General features: G+C 42.4%; 1 protein-coding gene across 1 annotated transcript in view; it reads right to left on the bottom strand.

Annotated features, from left to right (window-relative positions):
• Positions 1-20,949, bottom strand: part of KCNT2 (potassium sodium-activated channel subfamily T member 2) — a 296,278-nt gene extending 275,329 nt beyond the window's left edge. Inside the window, exon 1 of the mRNA XM_054037517.1 lies at positions 20,563-20,949. Within this exon, the coding sequence (XP_053893492.1) occupies positions 20,563-20,657 (95 nt within the window). The 5' untranslated portion in view covers positions 20,658-20,949. The remainder of the gene's footprint in view (positions 1-20,562) is intronic.
• Positions 20,950-21,378: the final 429 nt, after the last annotated feature.

Raw genomic sequence — 21,378 nt, forward strand, 5'->3', positions numbered from 1 at the left:
AAGGAGGGGCTAAGGTCATGAGAAGTGAGCACTGCCCCTACAGGTATTGCTAGGCACAGTTCTCCAGCTCTGATGTGCTGGGCATACTAAAATACTAAGCACAGGAATAATCTTTGAACTAGCTCTTTTAAACGTTTTTTAATGTAAAATGTTCTTGGTTCTTATGTCAGAAATATGACCTAAACCCCACAGAAAATCGACGGTGAAGGTCACTGAAATCTGTTGCTAAGGAGACAGTGTGAAAGTTGGAACCCTTTACAAAATAATCTTTTTTCTTATCTTGGAAAGCTCAGCCCTAGGACAGCTAAAGCTTCCTGCTCCATTTAACCACTGTGACTGGGTATAGGATGACAGGCAGTCTCATCCTGTAACTGGAACTAGTTTCATCCAGGGCTTTAAAAAATAATCACCAACACTGGAAATGATAACAACACAAGATCCAAAGCTGTCTTCACTGCCAAAAGAATGTGTTTTTGCAAGATTATTTACATGGGTTAGCTGTCTCGCTGTAAAATCCCAATTGAGACAAGGACCAAATAGGTTTGATCCCAGTGTAGCTAGGTGAGGCCAACCATGGCATGAGGGGAGGGGTCTAGGGTTAACCTTGCCTAACTCCATCACAGTAAATATTTCCTGCACCTTGTCTTCTCTAGGACTATAAAGTGCGATAGCTAACCACCATTTATCTCACTGTAAGAGCACACCTTTTTTGGCAGTGAAGGCATAGCCCAGGAGAGTGGAAGTTGAGCTATTACGATTGGAAAGGATTTTTAGTGTTAGTTTAAAAGTCCTTGGATTTTGTTTATTTATATTGACACCCATTTAATGTCACTGACAAAAGCTGTTTTGGCTGAAGGAAGGTTGTTTGCTCCTTTCCCCAGAATTCAATACTCTCACCTTTCCAATTAAGCTATCCAAGCTCACAATAAACATGTCTGGGATTTCCCACAGATCCTCCAGAAAAAACAGGGAAGACCTGACTTGATATTGCTAAGGTGAAAAACCAAGACTTCTTATACCTCACAAAGAGGTGTGTGTGTGTGTGTGTGTTTAAAGATGACAGATATTTCAATCCCATGCAGTATCTTTGGGGATTGTACTGTATTTAAGTTAATGTACCACTTTGGGCCAGGGACTACATACAACTCCGGGTTGGGAGGGTTACCACAGTCCTCCAGGAACCAAAACAATGGAGGGTAACTAAGGGGAATCACTTAGGTTGTAAACACTTCTAGAGAGGTACCATCCCTTGGGTAGAGCTGCCAACTTTCTAATCACACAAAACCAAACACCCTAGCCCGCCTCTTCCCTGAGGCCCTCCCCCCCCCACTCACTACATTCTCCCTCCCTCAGTGGCTTGCTCTCCCCCAACTTCACTCATTTTCACTGGGCTGGGTTAGGGGGTTGGGAAGTGTGAGGGGGTGAGGGCTCTAAATGGAGGTGCAGACTCTGGGGTGGGGCCAGAAATGAGGGTTCAGGGTGTGGAATGGAGCTCCGGGCTCGGGCAGGGAGTTAGGGTGTGGGAGGGAGCTGGAGATGAGGAGTTTGGGGTGGAGGGAGCTTCAGACTCAGGGGTGGGGCTGAGGGATTTGGAATGTGGGAAGGGGATGTGGTTGAGGCATGGGGTTGGGGTGTGAGAGGGGTGAGGGCTCTGGGCTAGGGGTGCTGGCTCTGGGGTGGGGCCAGGGATGAAGTGTTTGGGGTGCAGGAGGGGGCTGCAGGCTGAGGGTTGGGGCCGAGGGATTTGGAGTGATGGAGGGGGCAGAGGATTGTGGTGCAGGAGTGGGTGGGCCAGGGATGAGGGGTTCAGAGTGTGGGAGGGGGCTCTGGGCTGGGGCAGGGGGTTAGGGTGCAAAGGGGGTGCGGGCTCTGGGCTGGGACTCTGGGAGATGAGGAGTTTGGGGTGCAGGAGGGGGCTCCAAGTTTGGGGAGGCTGAGGGCTGGGTCAGGGGGTTGGTGCTCGGGGTTGGGGCACGGGCTTACTTTGGGTGGCTCCCAGTCAGCAGCACAGCAGGGTTAAGGCAGACTCCCTGCCTGTCCTGGCTCCATGCTGCATCCCAGAAGTGGCCAGCAGGTCTGGCTCCTAGGTGGGGGGGGAGGGGCAGGAGGTTCCATGGCGTGCACTGCTCTTGCCTGCAGGCACCACACACACCCCCCCGCTTCCATTGGCTGGGAACCAATGCTCAGGCAGCACGTGGAGCCCCGTGGCCCCCCAGCTAGGAGCCGGAGCTGCTGGCCACTTCTGGGGCTCAGTGAAGTGCCCCAGGACAGGTAGGGACTAGCCTACCTTAGCTCCGCAGCACCGCCGACTGGGCCGTTAAAAGCCCAGGGTCCCTTTTCGACCAGGTGTTCTGGTCAAAAACTGGACACCTGGTCACCCTACCCTCAGGGCAGCTTGCATATACTTGATAAATTGTTTTTTCCAGAGACCAACAGACACAGAAAGGGGTTTTGTCATAAAAAGGCTGCATTTAAACTGACTCGGGGCCTTCTTTCTGATCCAGCAAATGGACTGGACCTTCTGTCCAAGAGAAGGCCCCAATCCTTGCAGAAAGGTTGGAAAGACTTTGGTCTTCTAGGGCCCCATAAGATTGATGGGTGACTCCTGATGTGGTGTTTGTATCTGTTTGTTGTTTTTATTATGTTTTCTCTGTAATACTTTTACCTTAAAAATAAATGTGTCTGCTTAGAAAGAGTTGTGTGGTAACTTGTAAATGCTGGCAATACACCATTTATAGCCCTAGCAGAGAATGCAAAGCACAGACTCTGGCCTTCACGCAGATGGGCTTGCTGAGGATATTGCAGTGTAAGGCAGAGAGCTGTACAGCCTTAAGACTCCCTGGTCCAGAGGAAATAGGACAAGGGTCCCTGCCCAGAGATGGGTGATGGCTAGAGACTGGAGTTTTGATTGGGCACTCCTAGAGTGGACATTGGGGAGGAGGGGAAGTTACAGGTGCAGATAGTCTGAAACTGCACACCTATGTCGTACTTCAGAATAAACTCTGAATCCTCATTTAGCTTTCCCCAAAACTGATTCCTCCAGGCAGAGGTGCTGGAACAATTTTTATAATGGGGGTGCTGAGAGCCATTGAACCAAACTCTAAACACTGTATATGATGGAAACCACTTCAAGCCAGGGGGTGCGGTAGCACCCCCAGGACCCCTAGTTCCAGCACCTATGCCTCCAGAGAAGTTAAGATCCTATGAATGGTCTTAATTGCATTATGCTATAGAACCACAGATGAATATGATTTAATTCTTAATACTTTACATTTCAAATGCAACAGGTTTGTCTTGAGCTTACAGTAACTTTGACCTTTTCCTAATTCACATTAAAGACCTTTCCATCAGCTACATTTGCACAAGGGTTTTACACTTCATTTTCCTACTCTGTTTTTTGGCCTACATTAGCCATTATGGATCATCATTTTTTGTTACATAAACTCAAGGACTCTGGACTTGCCATCTTGAATCATATAACATGCTGAAGTTGCCATTTAAATGTCAGCTATGTCAAGCAGTCATGACAGAGGAACAGCATATGAGATACCACCGTTTTCCCCCTGAAGTTAGTGGCTGCTGTGGGAGCTCAGCACCTTGCAGAATTAGGCTTCTGCTGTTTCAATAGTCATACAAGTGACACAGACAATTATTTACCAAATAGACAGATACAAATAAGGCAACAGAGATAAGAGAAAGTAAGCTTAACGGAACACTGCATAAAAACAAAAGTCCAACAACAAATACATTTGTCATGCCTGAAGTTTCAACAGAAGGAAGTGTGACAAGGGAGTGCAAGGACTTAATTCACTCTTCAATGTCAACAGGAGCTGGACATACTCAGCACAGCAGCATCAGTCCCTAAATCGCGTCCCTAAATCGCATGTATGAGTTTGTATCTGTCTGGGCAAGTCTACACTTAAAATGCTGTAGTGCTCTAATGAAGATGCTCCATGATGACAGAAGAGAGCTCTCCAGCCAACATAACGCTATCTACACCAGCACATAGATCATTAAAACTACATTGCTCAGAGGGTGAGGATTATTATACCGAAGTAATTGTGTAGTGTAGACCAGGGCTTAGTCTTGTTTCTCTGGTATCACATGGAGTAGGATCCCTTTCCTCAGCATGACAGTGCTGATGGAGAACAGAATGCATGGCAATTGTAAGGTAAGACTGGTTGCATAAAATAGGCAATTACTATATTATATCTGGCTGTGGAGTGGAATTACTTTCTTCCCATCAAACGCAGCTTGTTATGCATGTTATGTATGGCTGTTATTTTACAGTATTTTCCAATAAACATTTTAAAAATGCCCCATTAGCGAGCCTGTGGGGAGTACTGAACTCAAAATAAGGAAACCATTATTTTTTTGCTCTCCCAGGACTTCATCTGGTGGTTGAATTTTCTGTCAGTACCAGAGAAAATGGGATTCTGTATGGTATTGTACTGAGCTAGCTCTTAGAGCCTGAGGTTAAGCCATTCCTTTTCACCTAAGTCTCCTAAGGCATAGTTTTAAAAGTTTCCTGTATTATTTTAAGAAAGTCTAAAGTATATATCTTTTTAAAATAAAATATTAAGAGACAGATTTGCCCACTCTCAGTCTGTGAGTAGCATTTTACTGTGTGTATCCCCTTTGATTACTTAGGGAACAAAATACTGCTCAGCATGAGTAAGGGGAATAGAATCAGGTCCCCAACATCTTAGTTTTCAAAGTAAATTTTATTAGTTTAAAATACTAAAAAGAAACTCTGAAAATTGTGCCATGTCTTTGAACAATTACTTACCACGTGCCCTGGGGGCTTGCTCAGTGTAACCACTGAATTTTCCCACTATCTGGGGCTCCCAAAAGAATGCATTCTGAAGCATTCACAGCAAACTTGGAAGTGTCCTGCAAACTCTGAGGAGTCATCAAGAAATTACTTTTTTTTAAAAGTCTGTTTAGTTTTTTGATTTTAGCTGAATGTCCCCACAGGCTGATTACTGAGCTATTCAAACCATATCTGCATAGATAAAGTGCACATTTGATTTGAGGTTTCTTTTAATAATGTCTTCCTCCTCTGTAAGGTTTTTTGTTTTGTTTTGTTTTTTAAGTTCCTGATGCAATTAAAAACACCAGTGATTGTGGTAGCTTTAGCTGCAGTTATGATGGAAACTGTATTTGTTGAAATGGGACAATGTTCACCACTGGTGGTGGAAAAGTAGGTGTTACATTTTTTTAAAGAAATGGTCATGTTACCCCTATTATCTTTCCTTCCCTTAGTTTAGGTGTCTCAGCTTCCCTTATAACTCCTGCCATTTTCTGGTCATCTGAATCAATATTTTCCAGTGACATTCTTTCTTGTATGCGACAGTCAAGAGATAGTCTTCTCACATACCAATCCCTTTGCCAGTCTTTCCTCCTCTCTCCTATATGTACTAGTAGAAAGCATAGTGCTAGATGGCAGATGCTGTTAGCACTTCCAGACTTTTAATATTAATACCTAACATTAGATACTAATGCTTATTAGTCTCATTCAAGGCCTGTTCCTGCTTCTATTGAGTCAGCCTAGTCATGTCTTTAGAACCAAATCAGACCCTTAGGTTATGTCTATACTGCAATAAAAAAACTTAAGGCACCAAGTCTCAGACCGACGGCATGGTAGAGGCTGGCCTGGGTTAACTGACTGCCGCTTGTGGGGCTGAGGCTACAGAACTAAAAATAGCCATGTAGATATTTGAGCTCAGGCTGGAGCCCTGGCTCTAAGACCCTTCTCCCTCGCGTGGTCTCAGAGCCTGGGCTCCAGCCCGACCCTGAATTTCTACACTGCTATTTTTAGCCCCACAGTCTGATCATCGCAAGCCAAAGTCAGCTAACCCAGGCCAGCCGCTACCATGCCACAGGTCTCTCCTGGCAGTCTAGACATACCCTTAGAGATCTTTATCTCTACACAAAGTAACTGAACACTGCACTTTTTTTTTTTTTTTGCTGGAGGGGAGGAGGATCAGCAGAACAGATTCCTTTCTGTCACTTACAGAAGAGGATCGACCTAATTGCTGCCCACCCTGTTTAGTGGTACATGGTTTCTATGATGGGGAGGAAGTCTGAATTCAGATTTCAGCTCATGTGGCTGGGTGGGTGGGTGGGTGGGGGAAGAATCTACTAGGTCTAGTACCCCAGGTGTCTGGGGATGCAAAGGATCATACTATTCACCTCTGGCCCCAGCTTTGTCTCTCTCTCCCTGCTGCTGCAGAATGGCACTGCCTTTTTGGGGGAACCTGAGGTCTTAAGAATCTCTGACCCTCATTTCACCCTGGCCCAAGGTCTATGAGGTACCAAGCCCCTGGCAGCATCCCCCCTGCCCCACAGTGCACTTCTGCCACCTCTTCCTGGCTCTTCCTCCAACAAGATAAATACCCTGCTCTAGCGACAATGAAGACCCTATTCTTAAGAGGGCTTAAGAACCAATTGTGTTGGTTAGGAAGATGAACAAATCACCTGATTTTTAGTAACCAGTAACTGACACAATTCATTGATTCAAATGTAATTATAAATCCAACGCAGATTCAGATTACTCTGTCTGCTCTCTGCACTTCGAGCAATGAACTGCCACACTCTAATACGAAGCGTTCCATAAATAATTTACTGAAACTAATTTACCCTTTGAAATGAATTTAACACTTTTTGATTGAGGTTTGGATCATTTCAGATGGCTTTTTGCTAATTATTTCATAACTTTTACCTGCAAACTTTTGTCAGTTTCAGTAACCGTCACACAAAACAAATAATTGTCATGTTAAAAATGGATTTTAGGATCAATGTTTTAATTACATTTTGTAAATTCTTCAGTGTAAATCAGAGATCTTACCAATGAACAAATCTTGGGTGATTAGCTTCAGACTCAAGACCTTGTGAGGCTGGAATATCTATATAAAGCTCTTGCTGTTCTTTATGTAAAAACTTGCTGATTTATCAATTTCTGCATTTCTGCACAGCATGGAATATTTTGTTCTATTTTCAATTGTCTTGGTCAACTGACTACAAAGAGCACAAAATAGCAATACAAATCTGGAAAACATCTGCAAAAAGGATGCCTATATTTAAACACTGTATTTCCAATTTGAAAAATGTGTCTTTTGATGGTGTGCGTGTTTTTTCCTTAAGAGTTATATAGCAGATATATACAATAGCTTCTAGAAGGTCGTATTCTAGGTCTCAGCTATAGGTATATATGAGCTTGATAGTGCAAGTTGCTGAACACTTCTGGGAGTCACTGAACTTCATGAGCTCCTGTTGAATTCAGTGGGAGTCAAGGTGCTGAGCACCTTGCAGGATCAAGGTGATCGTTCCCCTTTATTCGACATTGGTGAGGCCTCATCTGGAATACTGTGTCCAGTTTTGGGCCCCACACTACAAGAAGGATGTGGAAAAATTGGAAAGAGTCTAGCGGAGGGCAACAAAAATGATTAGGGGTCTGGAGCACATGACTTATGAGGAGAGGCTGAGAGAACTGGGATTGTTTAGTCTCCAGAAGAGAAAAATGAGGGGGGATTTGATAGCAGCCTTCAACTACCTGAAGGGGGGTTCCAAAGAGGATGGAGCTCGGCTGTTTTCAGTGGTGGCAGATGACAGAACAAGGAGCAATGGTCTCAAGTTGCAGTGGGGGAGGTCCAGGTTGGATATCAGGAAAAACTATTTCACTAGGAGGGTGGTGAAACACTGGAATGCGTTACCTAGGGAGGTGGTGGAGTCTCCTTCCTTGGAGGTTTTTAAGGCCCGGCTTGACAAAGCCCTGGCTGGGATGATTTAGCTGGGAATTGGTCCTGCTTTGAGCAGGGGGTTGGACTAGATGACCTCTTGAGGTCCCTTCCAACTCTGATATTCTATGATTCTATGATTCTATGATCAGGCAGTGTGGTGTATGCGATCAGGGTACGGAGAATAAAAAACCAATATGGACAGAGTTAAAAAAATTGGTCTTTTTTTCCATTTGCAACTCAGCTTGATGCTTTTTCCCATTTGTATTTCCGTAAGGCTTGGTTTGGTGAGGTTGTAGATGTATTCTTTGCTGCAATTTCACTCTAGTCGCAGGGGATAGCTGGGATAAATGGTGAGGGAACCACATAACATTTTAGATTGTTGACTGGAGCATGAGAGTGACATAATTTTTAAAAGGTGTTTACACAGTAAATATTTAAACCAACACTGTAGGTGCTGATTCTGGGGCTGGAGCACCCACAGGAAAAAAAAAAGTGGATGCTCAGCATCCACTGGCAGCCTCCCCAATCAGCTCCTCCCCTCCCCCCAGTGCCTCCCACCTGCCAGTGATCAGCTGTTCAGCAGCAAGCAGCAAAGGGGTAAGAATGGGGCAGGAAGAGGTGGAGTAGGGGCAGAGCGGGAGCAGGAAGAGGCGGGGCGGCTGGGGGTGGAATGGGGAAGGGGTCTGGGGCAGAGCAGGAGTCGAGCACCCCCCCAGCAACTCAGAAAGACAGCTACTCTGCACTGTATTTTAGAAGGAACTTCAGTGTTTCTAATGTCAGAGTTACTTGAAAGAAAATAGAAACGTAATCACCTGTTTTATAACCTAAATAGCAAAGGACCAAATTCTCTCCCCTGCACAGAGAGCAAACAAACAGGTTTGGCACAGGGTGGAGAATCCTCCTAGAGAGCACCTAGCACAGCTGCTCCAAGCTCACTAATGCTGCCCTAAAACTGCAGTTGCCTTTATTGTCAGCTGCACCATTCCCTTATGCTATGGAGTTGGCCAGTAGATCTGCATTATTATTGTTGCCTCTTTTTGACCTGAGTGTCTCATCAGAGTTTAGGGCCCTGAGGATGTTCCAGCTGGGGGTAGAAATTAACTATGGAGTCTGGAATTTTCATTTGATGCAATCTTGTTTAATTACAAGGAATATACAAACTCCTGCATCTCCAACTGCAGGAGGAACCAAAACAAAAGGATAATTTCTTTGAAAATAGCCTCAAGCCTCTTTATACAACACCAGACGCAAAAACTCACTAGGGTCATACACTGAGCTTATAGGCTGCTGCTTGGCTTTCTTGGTTTTTGCCTCTGTCTCTGCTATTCTCTGCACCCAGCTTGTCTTCTTTCTGTCTCTCTCACACACCGACACACCCCTGCTCACAATACCCAGTGGAACACCTTCTGCGCATGGTGCTAATTTCTAGGTAGACTATATGGGTGAGTGGGAGCATGCCTCCCAGATCAGGTAGAAAGGCACACACTAACTCTGTTTGAGCTAGTGTGCTAAAAGTAGCAGTGTGAATGTGGTGGCATGGGCAGCAGCATGGGCTAACTGCCAGAGTATATTGTAGGGTTGCCAACTTTGTAATATTTAAAAACCTGGCACTCCAGCAGGAGTGCCAGAACCTCCCTTGCCCCTCGCATGCCCCGCCTCTCCCCCTGTCCCCCCATTGCTTGCTGCTTTGTCCTCTTCCCCATTCCCCTCTACCTGGGTTGGGAGGGACTCTCCTGCAGAGCCAGTACTGGGAGCTGTAATTGCCTGACACAAGTAGGAGGCAGCCCTGGCTGAGTAGGGGCTGGTGCGGGTGATGACCGGCACCTCCCCGCCTCCCTCACCTGCAGTAACTGGCCTTCGGGTATCCAGTCAGATCTGACCGAACACTCAGGCCCCCCATTTTCAACTGGATTTTCTGGTCGAAAACCAGACACCTTGCCACTCTAAGTACATGCCGCCCGACCTCTTAGAGCCATTGAGTGGCTGGCCTGTGCTGCCATCCATGCTGCATTGTCTACACTGCTATTTTTAGCATGTTAGCTGAAGCAGAACTATCATGTGTCTGTCTACCCATGCTGGGAAGCAAATACTCCCAGCTGCAGTTTAGATATATCCTATTAGGCCTTGTTTTAGGTGTGGCACCTTAAGTGTTTCTTACAACTATCTTAAGTAAAGGGTGCATTCACACATCAGTTTTACTGAGGTTTTAACTCAACCCACAACAAGGTTTCACCCTACTCACAATATTATTCATCTACCACCATGCCATGTATTAAACCACCTCTCTATACTGGTGCAAAAAGAGTCATGGTACAGGGGTTATTGGGTACAAGCTCTCATGCATGAACTCCTTACCACCTGCCCCCATCTCCACTGTGAAACTGTAGCAGTTCCCTTAAAATATCCCCAGAGGAGGAAGCAGGATTTGTCCCTCAGGAAACATTTACTGGAAAATAATAATAATACAAAATCACTGTTTTTGTATCTCCATAAATATAAATGGTACTTTTGTCTCTTAATGACTGTTTCCATTTTACCGCAACTTCCCACCAAGGAGTTATGCGCTAAACATAATCAGTGGATGATTGCATGAGGGAGGCTGAAGTCTTTATCAGCTGTTTTAAAGCATTCTGTATTGAAGCTTCTGTACAACAGAATTTATGTTACCTAGGTTGTGCTCTTCTTAAAGAATATTCAAGCTATCAGACCATGGTGTTTAGGCCTCTGGGTAGGACTTTACTTGTTCATGTGTTTGTATATATGGTTAGGGAATCACTTTTTAACCATTTAATGGATCAACACAAGCTTTTATATTCAGTCTACATACCACAGAATTCATCCACAAAAAGGTAGCCTTTACTAATGGACAATACATAGAAACTGGATGTATGGATGACAAGTGGTTGGTAGGACTGTCTCATAATAGTCTTATTTTGATGCTTCTGATGTAGTATCTTCTGATACCCATGGGATGTTGGTGAACTCCTTTGTTACAGACTTTAAGGGGGCAAGGATATCACACATTGATTAAACACTATCAGTTGTTCCATGACTGTGGAATAGCCCAAAAGAGTCATCCCAAAAGTATGGATAGAGAGAGGTTCCCTGCATTACAGAAACAAAGTTCACTGATATAAATTAATAATCATTGGAAGAAAGAGAAGCCATCTGAGAAACTGTTTGAGAGGGAATTACAATTCCCCCATATACCAGCATAGTGCATTCTGCATTCCAAATGTCATGTAATATGCATAAAATATTATAAACATATTTTGTACATTTTTATATATAAAATGTTTTATATGGCATCTTTTCACTCTGAAAGACAACAAACTCTTTCATATATAATGGGCTAAGTCATCCTCATCGCTGGATGGAGATACCCCAAAATTCACAAATCTAGACCAGCGCCACTGAGGCCTAGTCCACACTAGAAAAGTTTTGCTGGTATAGCTATTCTGGCAAAATCCTCCTAGTGTAGCTGCAGTTATACCAGCAAAAAAAACAAACATAAAAAAAAAAATTGTTCTTGCCAGTATAGCTTATACTGGTTTGGCAAGCAAAATACATTAATGCTATGTTGTCTGGACTCTATGGTATCAGTCCCCAGCAATCAATAGGGGTAAATAAATTCAGCACCAACTTCTATTAATTTACAATAAGCAACCAATAGTAATGGAATTCCAGGGGGAACTCAGGCATGAGGATTCCCTGGAAATCTTTGGACATTAATTAGCCCAGATGGCCAAGCCCCCTAAGTATAACTCCTTCTCAAAGCCCAAGGACTCCTTCCTCCCCCACTCAGGCAGGAGTGATGGTAATGAGTGAGATATGAGAGAGAGAGATAGTATGCTGTAGTGCAACCACCTCAGGTTTCAGGGCTGCACAAGGATGGACACTGCAAAACAGTAACAGTATGGCAAAGGGGAAATTCTGCTTAAGTACAGATGTAGAGTAATACTTTCAAAAACACTGTAGTCCCACTTTCAACAATGATTTACAAATTTAGGAGCCAAAGTCTTATTGAAAGTCAATTTTGAAAATGAAATTTAGGGTCTAGGTTACTTAATTGCTTTTGAAAATTGTACCTGCAGTGACAAATCCAAAGCTATCTAGTATGTGCTTAAAGTCCTTAAATACTTTAGCATAGAATGGATAGAAGTGAATATATTGTTTTCTGAAATTAGGAGGACAAATTGACTTACGTGTTTCTTTAATATGCCTTTTCTTTTGAGGAAACCACAAATTTTCATGAAGTTGAATCTAAATCCAGGTATTTTAGATCACTTGATTCAGAAACATCTGGGTTTTCCCTCCTCCCCCTTGCAGTTTAACAATCACAGGGTGCATGGCAAAACAGAGCTTCACTCAATAATTCACACTATGGCAGATCAAATGACTGTGAAAGTGAGTTCTGAGAAAAAAGAATGAGGAGTACTTGGGGCACGTTAGAGACTAACAAATTTATTTGGGCATAAGCTTTCATGGGCTAAAACCCACTTCATTGGATGCATGCAGTGGAAAATACAGTAGGAAGATATATATACACATAGAACATGAAAAATAGGGGAAAAATTAGGATGGGGAAATAGTTTTTACTTTGTGTAATGACCCATCCACTCCCAGTCTTTATTCAAGCCTAATTTAATGGTGTCCAGTTTGCAACTTAATTCCAATTCTGCAGTTTCTCTTTGGAGTCTGTTTCTGAAGTTTTTTTGTTGGAGAATTGCGACTTTTAGGTCTGTAACTGAGTGTCCAGGGAGGTTGAAGTGTTCTCCGACTGATTTTTGAATGTTATAATTCTTGACGTCTGATTTGTGTCCATTTATTCTTTTGCATAGAGACTGTTTGGCAACACCCATTTTTTCATGTTCTCTGTGTATATATATATATATTCCTATTGTATTTTCCACTGCATGCATCCGATGAAGTGGGTTTTAGCCCACGAAAGCTTATGCCCAAATAAATGTGTTATTCTCTAAGGTGCCACAAGTACCCCTCCTTCTTTTTGCTGATACAGACTAACACAGCTACCACTCTGAAATCTGAGTTCTGAGATTTACATAAGAGAATTGCTCAGCAAAAGCCATCAATCACTAAGACAGCCAGCTGTGCAATTGTCCAGCTAATGTGCGGAGGTGTTGTAAATGATCAGAATCCCTTTCATTTGCAGATAGGTGGTAACTCTTTCTTTTATTTGAGTAGTAACACATCAGAAGGGAAACCTGATTTTTCTTTAATCCCTTAAATGTCTTTTTCTAAGACCAGTACTTACATTTGTTGATATTTAGCACTGCAATTTTGGCCTGAAAATATGCACTGTATAAAAATGACCCAGACTGTTTTTCCTGACATAGAAACAGTATGTGAAATGCACTAATGGTATCTACCTACACTTGTTAAATGTGTTTTTACAAAAAAGAGAGGAAAAATGGTATTGGGAAATAACAGTTTCTGTTCTAGTGTTACAGAAAATACAAAATATTTGTTATTTGAATAACAAATGGAAGAATTCCAAAATGTTGTGTTTATTAATAGTATTTCAAATCTGTTTGGAGTCAATAATATTTAGTCTGCATTATAGAAATAACACACTAATCTTGAGAGCTTCTAAAATCATATCAGCTTTGTATATTGTCCGACATTAAATCTGGCGAGTCAATAGGGTAAAATGTCAGTGCAAACTGAAATGACTTCTACACAGTATGGTGACTTGCTCAAATATCAGACAGTGTACTGGGTTAGCAATTTTGCAGAATAATGTGTACTTCGTAGTCTTAATCAGTAGTATCAGAAATGTTCACTGCAGGAGAAAGTCATCCCAGTATGGAGGCCTACTAAAGGCCCTATGGATTTTTTAAATATTTCTTAAATCTAAAGTGATTAAGGGGATGCATAGTCTTTTATGGGATAAATTTCACCCTGCTAGTAAAAGATGCACAGTTTAAAAATCATCTATATATTTTGCTCTTACAAAAAAGCTAAGAAAACGTTGCTCCACTGAACTACTCATTTTTCTTCAATTAGCGGCATCTTCTTTGTAAAGTAATTAGGACCTTGGATATTAAATTTGGCCTGTATCATTAGCCATCATTGATGAAGACTTCATAGAACAGCTCAGGAAGGAAATTCCAAGCTTGTATTTGTTCTCTTGATCTTGGGCTGGACCTTCATTTAACTCAGAGCAGTATATAGGAATAATCTGCATGTTTGACTGTGGGGACAGGGGGAGAGGCAGGGGATATGGGATTGCTAGCAAGAATGAGCAGGAGAAACTTGCTGAGTTTTTGTAATGCTAATGTGCACTAGTTTGGAGGTTCTTTCCATAGTACAACACATTTTGGCCCAGTATGTCTCTTCACAGATTGCTGTGCACATTGCATTAAGGCTTCTATTCAACAAAGCACTGAAATAAATTCTTACCTTTTAAAGGATATGCTTAAATTAAACATATTTAAGCAAGTGCTTAAAGTTAAGCAGATGCGTAAGTGCTTTGCTGAATTAGAGCCAAATTCTACCATATATTGCACTCATGGAACTGAATTTTTACCTTTTGACTTTACTGGAAATTCAGTGGAATCCATTTCTATATAATGTGTGGGTTTTTTTGTTTTTGTTTTTGTTTTTTTAAATACCGGTAATAAAATTCCTTTCTTTGAAAATCTAGTATTATCTGCTCTGATCATTCTTTGATCTGTATATAGACTCCAGATACACATTTCTTATTAATAGACTCATCACTGTATCCATGAGCTAACAAGGGCAGCAAAAATAAACGCTTTTTTTTACTCAAGTTAAATGCTCTCTCCAGGTTGTTAAGCATCTTTATGTCTTCAATAAATTGGATGTTTTCAGTTCTTAAGCATGTTGTTTTTCAACCTAATTAAAGGTACTAAGAACTGATGTTTACCAGACTTTATGACAGCAGGAACATTTTATTGGATAATGTACTGGTACATTCAGTGAAACTTTGAAGCTAGTGGGTGTGATAACTACACTTCATGTAGGATAAATGTAAAAAGCAATTAAGCTCTTTATGGAATAAGATAGCTGAAACAATAGGAGTCACCACCTAAAAGGCAGGTCATGTGCAAGTCCACTCAGGAATCTGAGCTATCTAAGCAGAAGGGTTTCACTGGGGCTGAATGCAAACAAAGGAGCTGGGTACTGTTTGATGGAGCTGTGTGTGAGAGAGACAGAAGCAGCAGAAACTCCACGGAAGTGGACAGAAAGCTGTAGGAAGTCCCATCAGTTTCTCTCTACTAATGGAAACAATCTACAAGGTTCTGAATATTGGCTAACCTTTCAGGTCAAAAGGGATAACAGTATGTTAGGCAGAAAGGAGGATGAGACTGAGATGTCTATTTAATCACATTGAGATTTATTATTTTGCATTTAAGACTTTTGGGCTAAACTGTGCCGTTTAGGCACAGATGTGAGTATGGAGCATGTCACTGTAAACCAATTCATTATTGTCTTTTTCAGTCTGCTGATGGACAGAATAAAACAGTGATACATGGTCATATTTTACCCTGTGAAATGGGCCATCCTGATTACCACTACAAAAATTTTTTCTCCTGCGGATAATAGCCCACCTTAATTGGTCTCGTTATAGCTGGTATGGCAATACCCATCTTGTCATGTTCTCTGTGTATATATATCTTCCTATTGTATTTTCCACTGCATGGATCCAATGAAGTGGGTTTAAGCCCATGAAAGCTTATGCTCAAATACATTCGTTAGTCTCTAAGGTGCCACAAGTACTCCTCGTTCTTTTTGCTGATACAGACTAACACGGCTACCACTCTGAAAATTGTTATAAATGGAACAGTAGTTCCATGCACAGAATAAAGATGGAATATGTTTCTAAGAAGAACCCCATTTATCTCAATTTAATTTTGAAGCCTATTTCTGGTGACCTGTGCCAGCATTACTAAAGGAAAATAACAAGTTTTAAATGTGAAAATAGCTGAACCATATGTTGAATACTTTTTCTGTCAGTTGCAAGACTGACCGAGCTTCTGACTAACCAAAGAACAGTGGTCTTTAGTTGCCTGTCTTTAGTTGCAAAGCAAGAAACTGAGTGGCTTGTAGGAATTTATGGATTTTAAGTAAGCAAATATCTATGATTTAATAATACCTATTAAAATATAGAAAACTAGAGAACACTAGACAACAAAAATAAATATCCCCAAAGAAATTCCAGAAATAGCAGTCTGTTGGGTTCATACCAGTGCTCAACATGCCCTCCAGTATCCCAGAGAGAAGGACATAAAAGAGGGGCAGTTTCTAGTTCCTTCACTCTAGTTCTTTTGCTAATACAGAATGTCTATTGCTAAGGACTTGGCAGTCGTAGGGAAGGAGGGCAGGTTGTGGAATACATGTTCACGCACATCTGAAAGAACCACAGTTACTGTAGGAAAACTGCTGTTCTTTGAGTGATTGCCCACATGTATTCCGCTTCTGGTGACTCACTCACAAGCAGATTCGTATTCTGGAGGTGGTGCTCAGCATCTATTGGGATTATGACTGCAGGACAGCTCTGCCAAACTGGTTTTTGGATCTGGAGACCTCCAGCAAGGAGGTAGATGCTCAGTCTACTGCAATGATGACTGCGGGACAGATCTGCCAAAGTGGGCATGGGATTTAGAGCCCTCAAGCAAGCAGTAGTGCTGGGAGAAGCTGTCAACTGAACTTCAGGTAGTTGCTCTACAAATCAATGAGATTGGGACACCTCACAGGGAATCAGCAGAGACTGCCTGAGCTCTGGTGGAATGGGTCTTAATCTGTCCATGTGTGTCTGTTTAAGTGGCCCATCATGAAGCGTATTTTAACACAGTTTGAGATCCATTTTGACATCCTTTGGGTGAACATAGGTTGATCTTTCTTTATGTCAGCAAATGTAAGGAACAATCTAGGAGAGTTCTTAAATGGCTTTGTTCTGTGTATATAGTAAGAAACAGACCTGACAACATCCAACGGGTAGAGTTTAGCCTCTCTCCATTTGGCATGAAACTTGGGGAAGAAGACAGGTATGTGGATCATCTAGTTAAGATGAAAGTCAGACACCATTTTAGGTAAAATCCTTGAGTAAGGTCTTAGTCACTGTGCCATTTTGGAATACTGTAGAAGGTGGTCCTGCCATGGAGGCCTCAATTTCTCCCATACTACTGGCTGAGGTTTTGTTCTCAGATTCATGAGGTCAGTGTAGCAAAAATGTCAGGGCCATGCTGGGCTATCATTTTCGTTAGAGCTGTATCTGGCTTAACCTTCAGGGGAATTTGGAGGGTGGGCATACATGAGCCCTATTGAGCCTGGGATCAGAAAGGCATCTGATAGGGAAGTGAAGGATGTTCTGGATGACTCTGTGGCAGAGGAATGGTATTTCCTTAATGCTGAATGGGCTCTGGAGCCTGGAGAGGACTGGCATGTTACTGGGGTCCTGTGGGAGGTGGTCTGGTCTGATGAACAATCTTCTCACTTTCCAGTGCCAACAAATCACATTCAGAGCTCTCCAAAAGGAAGAACTTAAGTTGCAACTCCCTAGATTTTTGGCTTCTTTATGAAAAGGAACAGCATATAAAGTATTTTCATGGTGTATGTGTTTTTTCCAGACACAAGACAACTATTTTAGAATTCAGGTATTCCATTAATAGTTGATATACATGAATATTGACTTTAGAATATAAGATGGGACTTGAACTCATGTCCTTTGAAAAGACGGCAGTGTGAATGGTAAATAGTTTGAGAACCACTAACCTAATTAATACATCATGATTGATACTCACACATAAATTACATTTTAGGCCTGGTGACCTACAGATATAAATATTAAAGGTCTTTACATTAACTCCTGCTTTCTGAATTTAGGTGAACCGGGTGCACAAGAATGTCAGGAAAGAGGGATTTAAGCAAAAATGAATATTGTACCCAAAAGAAGAATATAACTATTGTCTGTCAAAAACAAATTCATGTTTATGTAGCACACTAATAAAACAGATGACATTCAGAAATAAGTACGCAATATTAGTGTAGCATCAGTTTTGTGAGTACTCAATAATAGCTAATAACAGCTAACCAGTAACCAGCATTCCTAGAGACCACATTATGTAATCTCCCTTCATTAAATATTTCCAGAAATTAAGTGCTGAAAGTATTTGTAATATTCCCAAAATGTCCCCAGAATGAGAGTCTCTATGCAAAACCATATATCAATCATTCATATAAGTGATAATGTCATAGTAATAACAGTACAGAATTGGTTTAGACTTTTGCAAAAAAGTGTGATCCACATTTTGTCAGATTTAATAATGTAGTAAACAAGATTCTTTATCTTAACACTTTCATGTTTTAATTTAGTACCCAATACTGATAAATAATTTAAAGTAACAATTTGCTTTGCACTAATCCCTGCGTATGAGTTTACAGTAAAAGTGCTGTCTGTTTAAAAATAACCAATAATCATAGAAAATATAAACAGCAATTGTAGAGTGATACAAAGTAGCAATATTTACATTGTTCTCTTTTTATTATTCATACTTAAAACAGGAAATTCTACAGCTCAACAGACCCTTGCAGTTTGTTCAGTTGCCAATGAAGGTCTCATGCACTACATCTTTTGGGGAGCCAGATCCCATTACCTAGAAGTCAATTTGGATTCACCATTGATTAACATGCAAGCAAGACTGGACACTTGACTATCAATACTTTGTATTAGAATAGAAAAAGAATATTTCAGTGTTTTCATGTGATTTTTTTTTAAATTGACATTGCTACTACAAGTCCCTGCATGATAGGATCATGTACAGGTATATTAGCAGCTATGATTTACTACTGCAGTAAAGATGTTATCCAATGAAAAATGACTTGCCCATAGATAGATGTCCTCTGGAGGTATTAATTTAGCATGTTATAATGAAGAGCTTGCTGATGATGATGCACAGTAGTTTAAATAATAAAAATAGCATTTCTTAAAAAAGAAAAGGTTTTATTACTTTAATTTGGGGGGGAGCACTTTCCAGTATTTGATTTACTTGACACATACACAAACCCTTTTCATGATTTAGAATTAAACCTGCATGTTGTCCTTGAAGCAATACAAATGAGAGTACTGTATTGGTCCTCAGATCTATGTCTACCATCCTGATTGAAGGAAAAAAAAGTGCACCTACAAAACCATGTAAGTTGGATGGCAAAATATGTAGAATTATCACCAGCAAACACTGTTGCTACCTTAGTGATTCTCAACTATTTCCATAATATGACACCATGTTGCCACAGAAGAAAAATAGTTTTGGACCTTCTTATCTAGCAAAAAATAAAGGTGGTGTGGGGGAGATGATTACAACTTTCCTACAAGTCCTGACCCTCAGGTTGAGAATCCATGGACTACATGATATCCATGTATTAGCATAGAGGAATGGTCTGTTGTGTTACCATAGTTGCATGTATAAACCAAACAACGACTGGCCTGTCACAATGTAGATATGCCTTAAGTCAGAGGTTCTCAACGTTTTTCTCTTGGAGGGTTCCCACCCCCCACATACTATAAAAACTCCACAGCTCACTTCTGCCACAACTGTTTTTCTGCATTGTTAGGGGGTAGCAAGCAGGGCAACGGCCCGGGCCCCCTGCCACATGGGGCCCCACAGAGCTAAGTTGCTCAGGCTTCACTTTCAGCCCTGAGTGGCGGGACTCAGGGTGCTGGGCTTCAGTCCCTTGCCGTGGGGCTTCAGTTTTCTGCCCTGGGCCCCAGCGAATCTAATGCTGGCCCTCAGGCCCAGGGCAGAAACCTTGGCAGGCCCCCTGAAACCTGCTCATGGTCCCCCAGGGGACCCCGGACCCCAGCTGAGAACCACTGCCCTAAGTTACCATATGTCAGTACTAGACTGAAGATCTCACTGTGGGTGCCTGAGCCCCATGTAGCTCTGTAATGAATGTATATGATCAGTATAGCCTCTCACAGGGAAAGTTTTAATGTCTGACATTTGAAATGCAGAATGTGACTGTTTCTGTGACTTAGACGAGATTTTTTTTTTATTTAAATACCTTATGGAAAAATTTGATAGTCACATTGAGTTTAGTCTTGTAACTCTCATACACTTAGAGAAGTCAAATACATAGTGTACCGATATACAGCAATGTTTAATTGCCTCTCACTCGGCACAGTGTGCAATAATTTTTATCTGTTGTACACCAGGAGGAATCCAGAAGCACAATATAACTGCAGTGCACAATAAATGTCAGTGCTGTTTCTTTCTTTAGGCCACTAAAAGTTACTACTCTGCAACTTGTGTTTTCATCTTCAGTGGAGAGCTGCAATATAGCAGCATCAGTGTCTACTAGCAAGGGCGCTGGGCATTCATAAATCAGTGCAGCTCTGACTGCTAGAGAAGCAAAACGGGAAACTGACCCCATTGCCAATTTTCCTGGTCTAAGGGTGAGCACTTCAACCTGTCAAGTCGGCCTCCTTCACTGTTTGGAAGATACAAAGCAGCTTGACTGTCCCCTGAAGGAATCAAGATAGTTTCTCTCCTTTTTGGATGACTGTCTGTCTCTCTCTATATACAAAGGCACTCAGACATTGGTTCTCTCTGTGTGTGTGTGTGGATGTTTTCTTGTTATACATGAGCTAAGACTCTCTGTGCTATTTGCTATTTACATAACTCGGTAAATAGTAACAGGTCCGACGTTTCTAGGAATTTCCCTGTAGAAAATGGAAGAAGAGGGATGGTCGTTAGCATATCCCTGCTTCCCACCCCCACCCCTCTTTTGTCTCCCTCTGCCGTGTTTGCAGAGCAGAGCTGAACCCCAGACTCACCTGTCGTCGTTCTGCCATCCTTGGTCTCCCAGCAGCAAATCCCGAAACCTGTACCTGGGAGGAAGAGGAGGCACCTCACTCTCCAGATCCACCATCCTACCCTGGCAGCCAAAGCCTCTCCCCCGCGGCTCAGATAGCAACAATCCGACAAGGAAGCAGGAAACCGAACGGGTTGCCCCAAGCCAGTGCCGGCGTTCAACACACAAAGGCAGAGAGCAGCCTCAAGTCCTGTGCTGGGAAGGGGACGCTCCACAGCATCTGAACCAGTCCCAGCCTCTCTTGCAGAACGGAGAACGAGGAGAACCGGGGTCGAAAGTTATTTTCTTGCAGCCGCCGCTGTTCGCAGCCTTTCTCTAGGAAGCAGGTGCGGCGGACAGGCAGGGACCAGGGCTGCATTAGATGCACACACAGCTCGCAGGCTCTGGGTTGACAACAAAGAGATGCCTGCCATAGGCAGCCATGCAAATGATATTTGGAGCTGCCGCTGGTGGGCCAACCAATGCGATTAACTCTCATTAGCATAGCCCGGAGAAGGTGAGGGGAATCTATCATCGCCAACCAATGGGATTAAATAAATTAGCATAATGTGGCTGTGGGATTTTCTCAATCCCAGACACAGGGCTGGAGCAGCAGCAGAGCCCTGTGGATGCAGGTATAGTCTCAGGGATGCTCAAAAGTCTCCTTCAGAGAGAGGCATTGCACCAGATATGGATATACAGGACTCGTGTAACCATGCCCATCCCTACCCCAGGCATACCCTAGGATACCAGGGGACCTCTACACCCAAGCTTGCACAGGGGAGGAGCAGAAGCTGGG

This window comes from Malaclemys terrapin, chromosome 8 (genome assembly GCF_027887155.1).
Source record: "Malaclemys terrapin pileata isolate rMalTer1 chromosome 8, rMalTer1.hap1, whole genome shotgun sequence".
NCBI classification, from domain to species: Eukaryota; Metazoa; Chordata; order Testudines; family Emydidae; genus Malaclemys; species Malaclemys terrapin.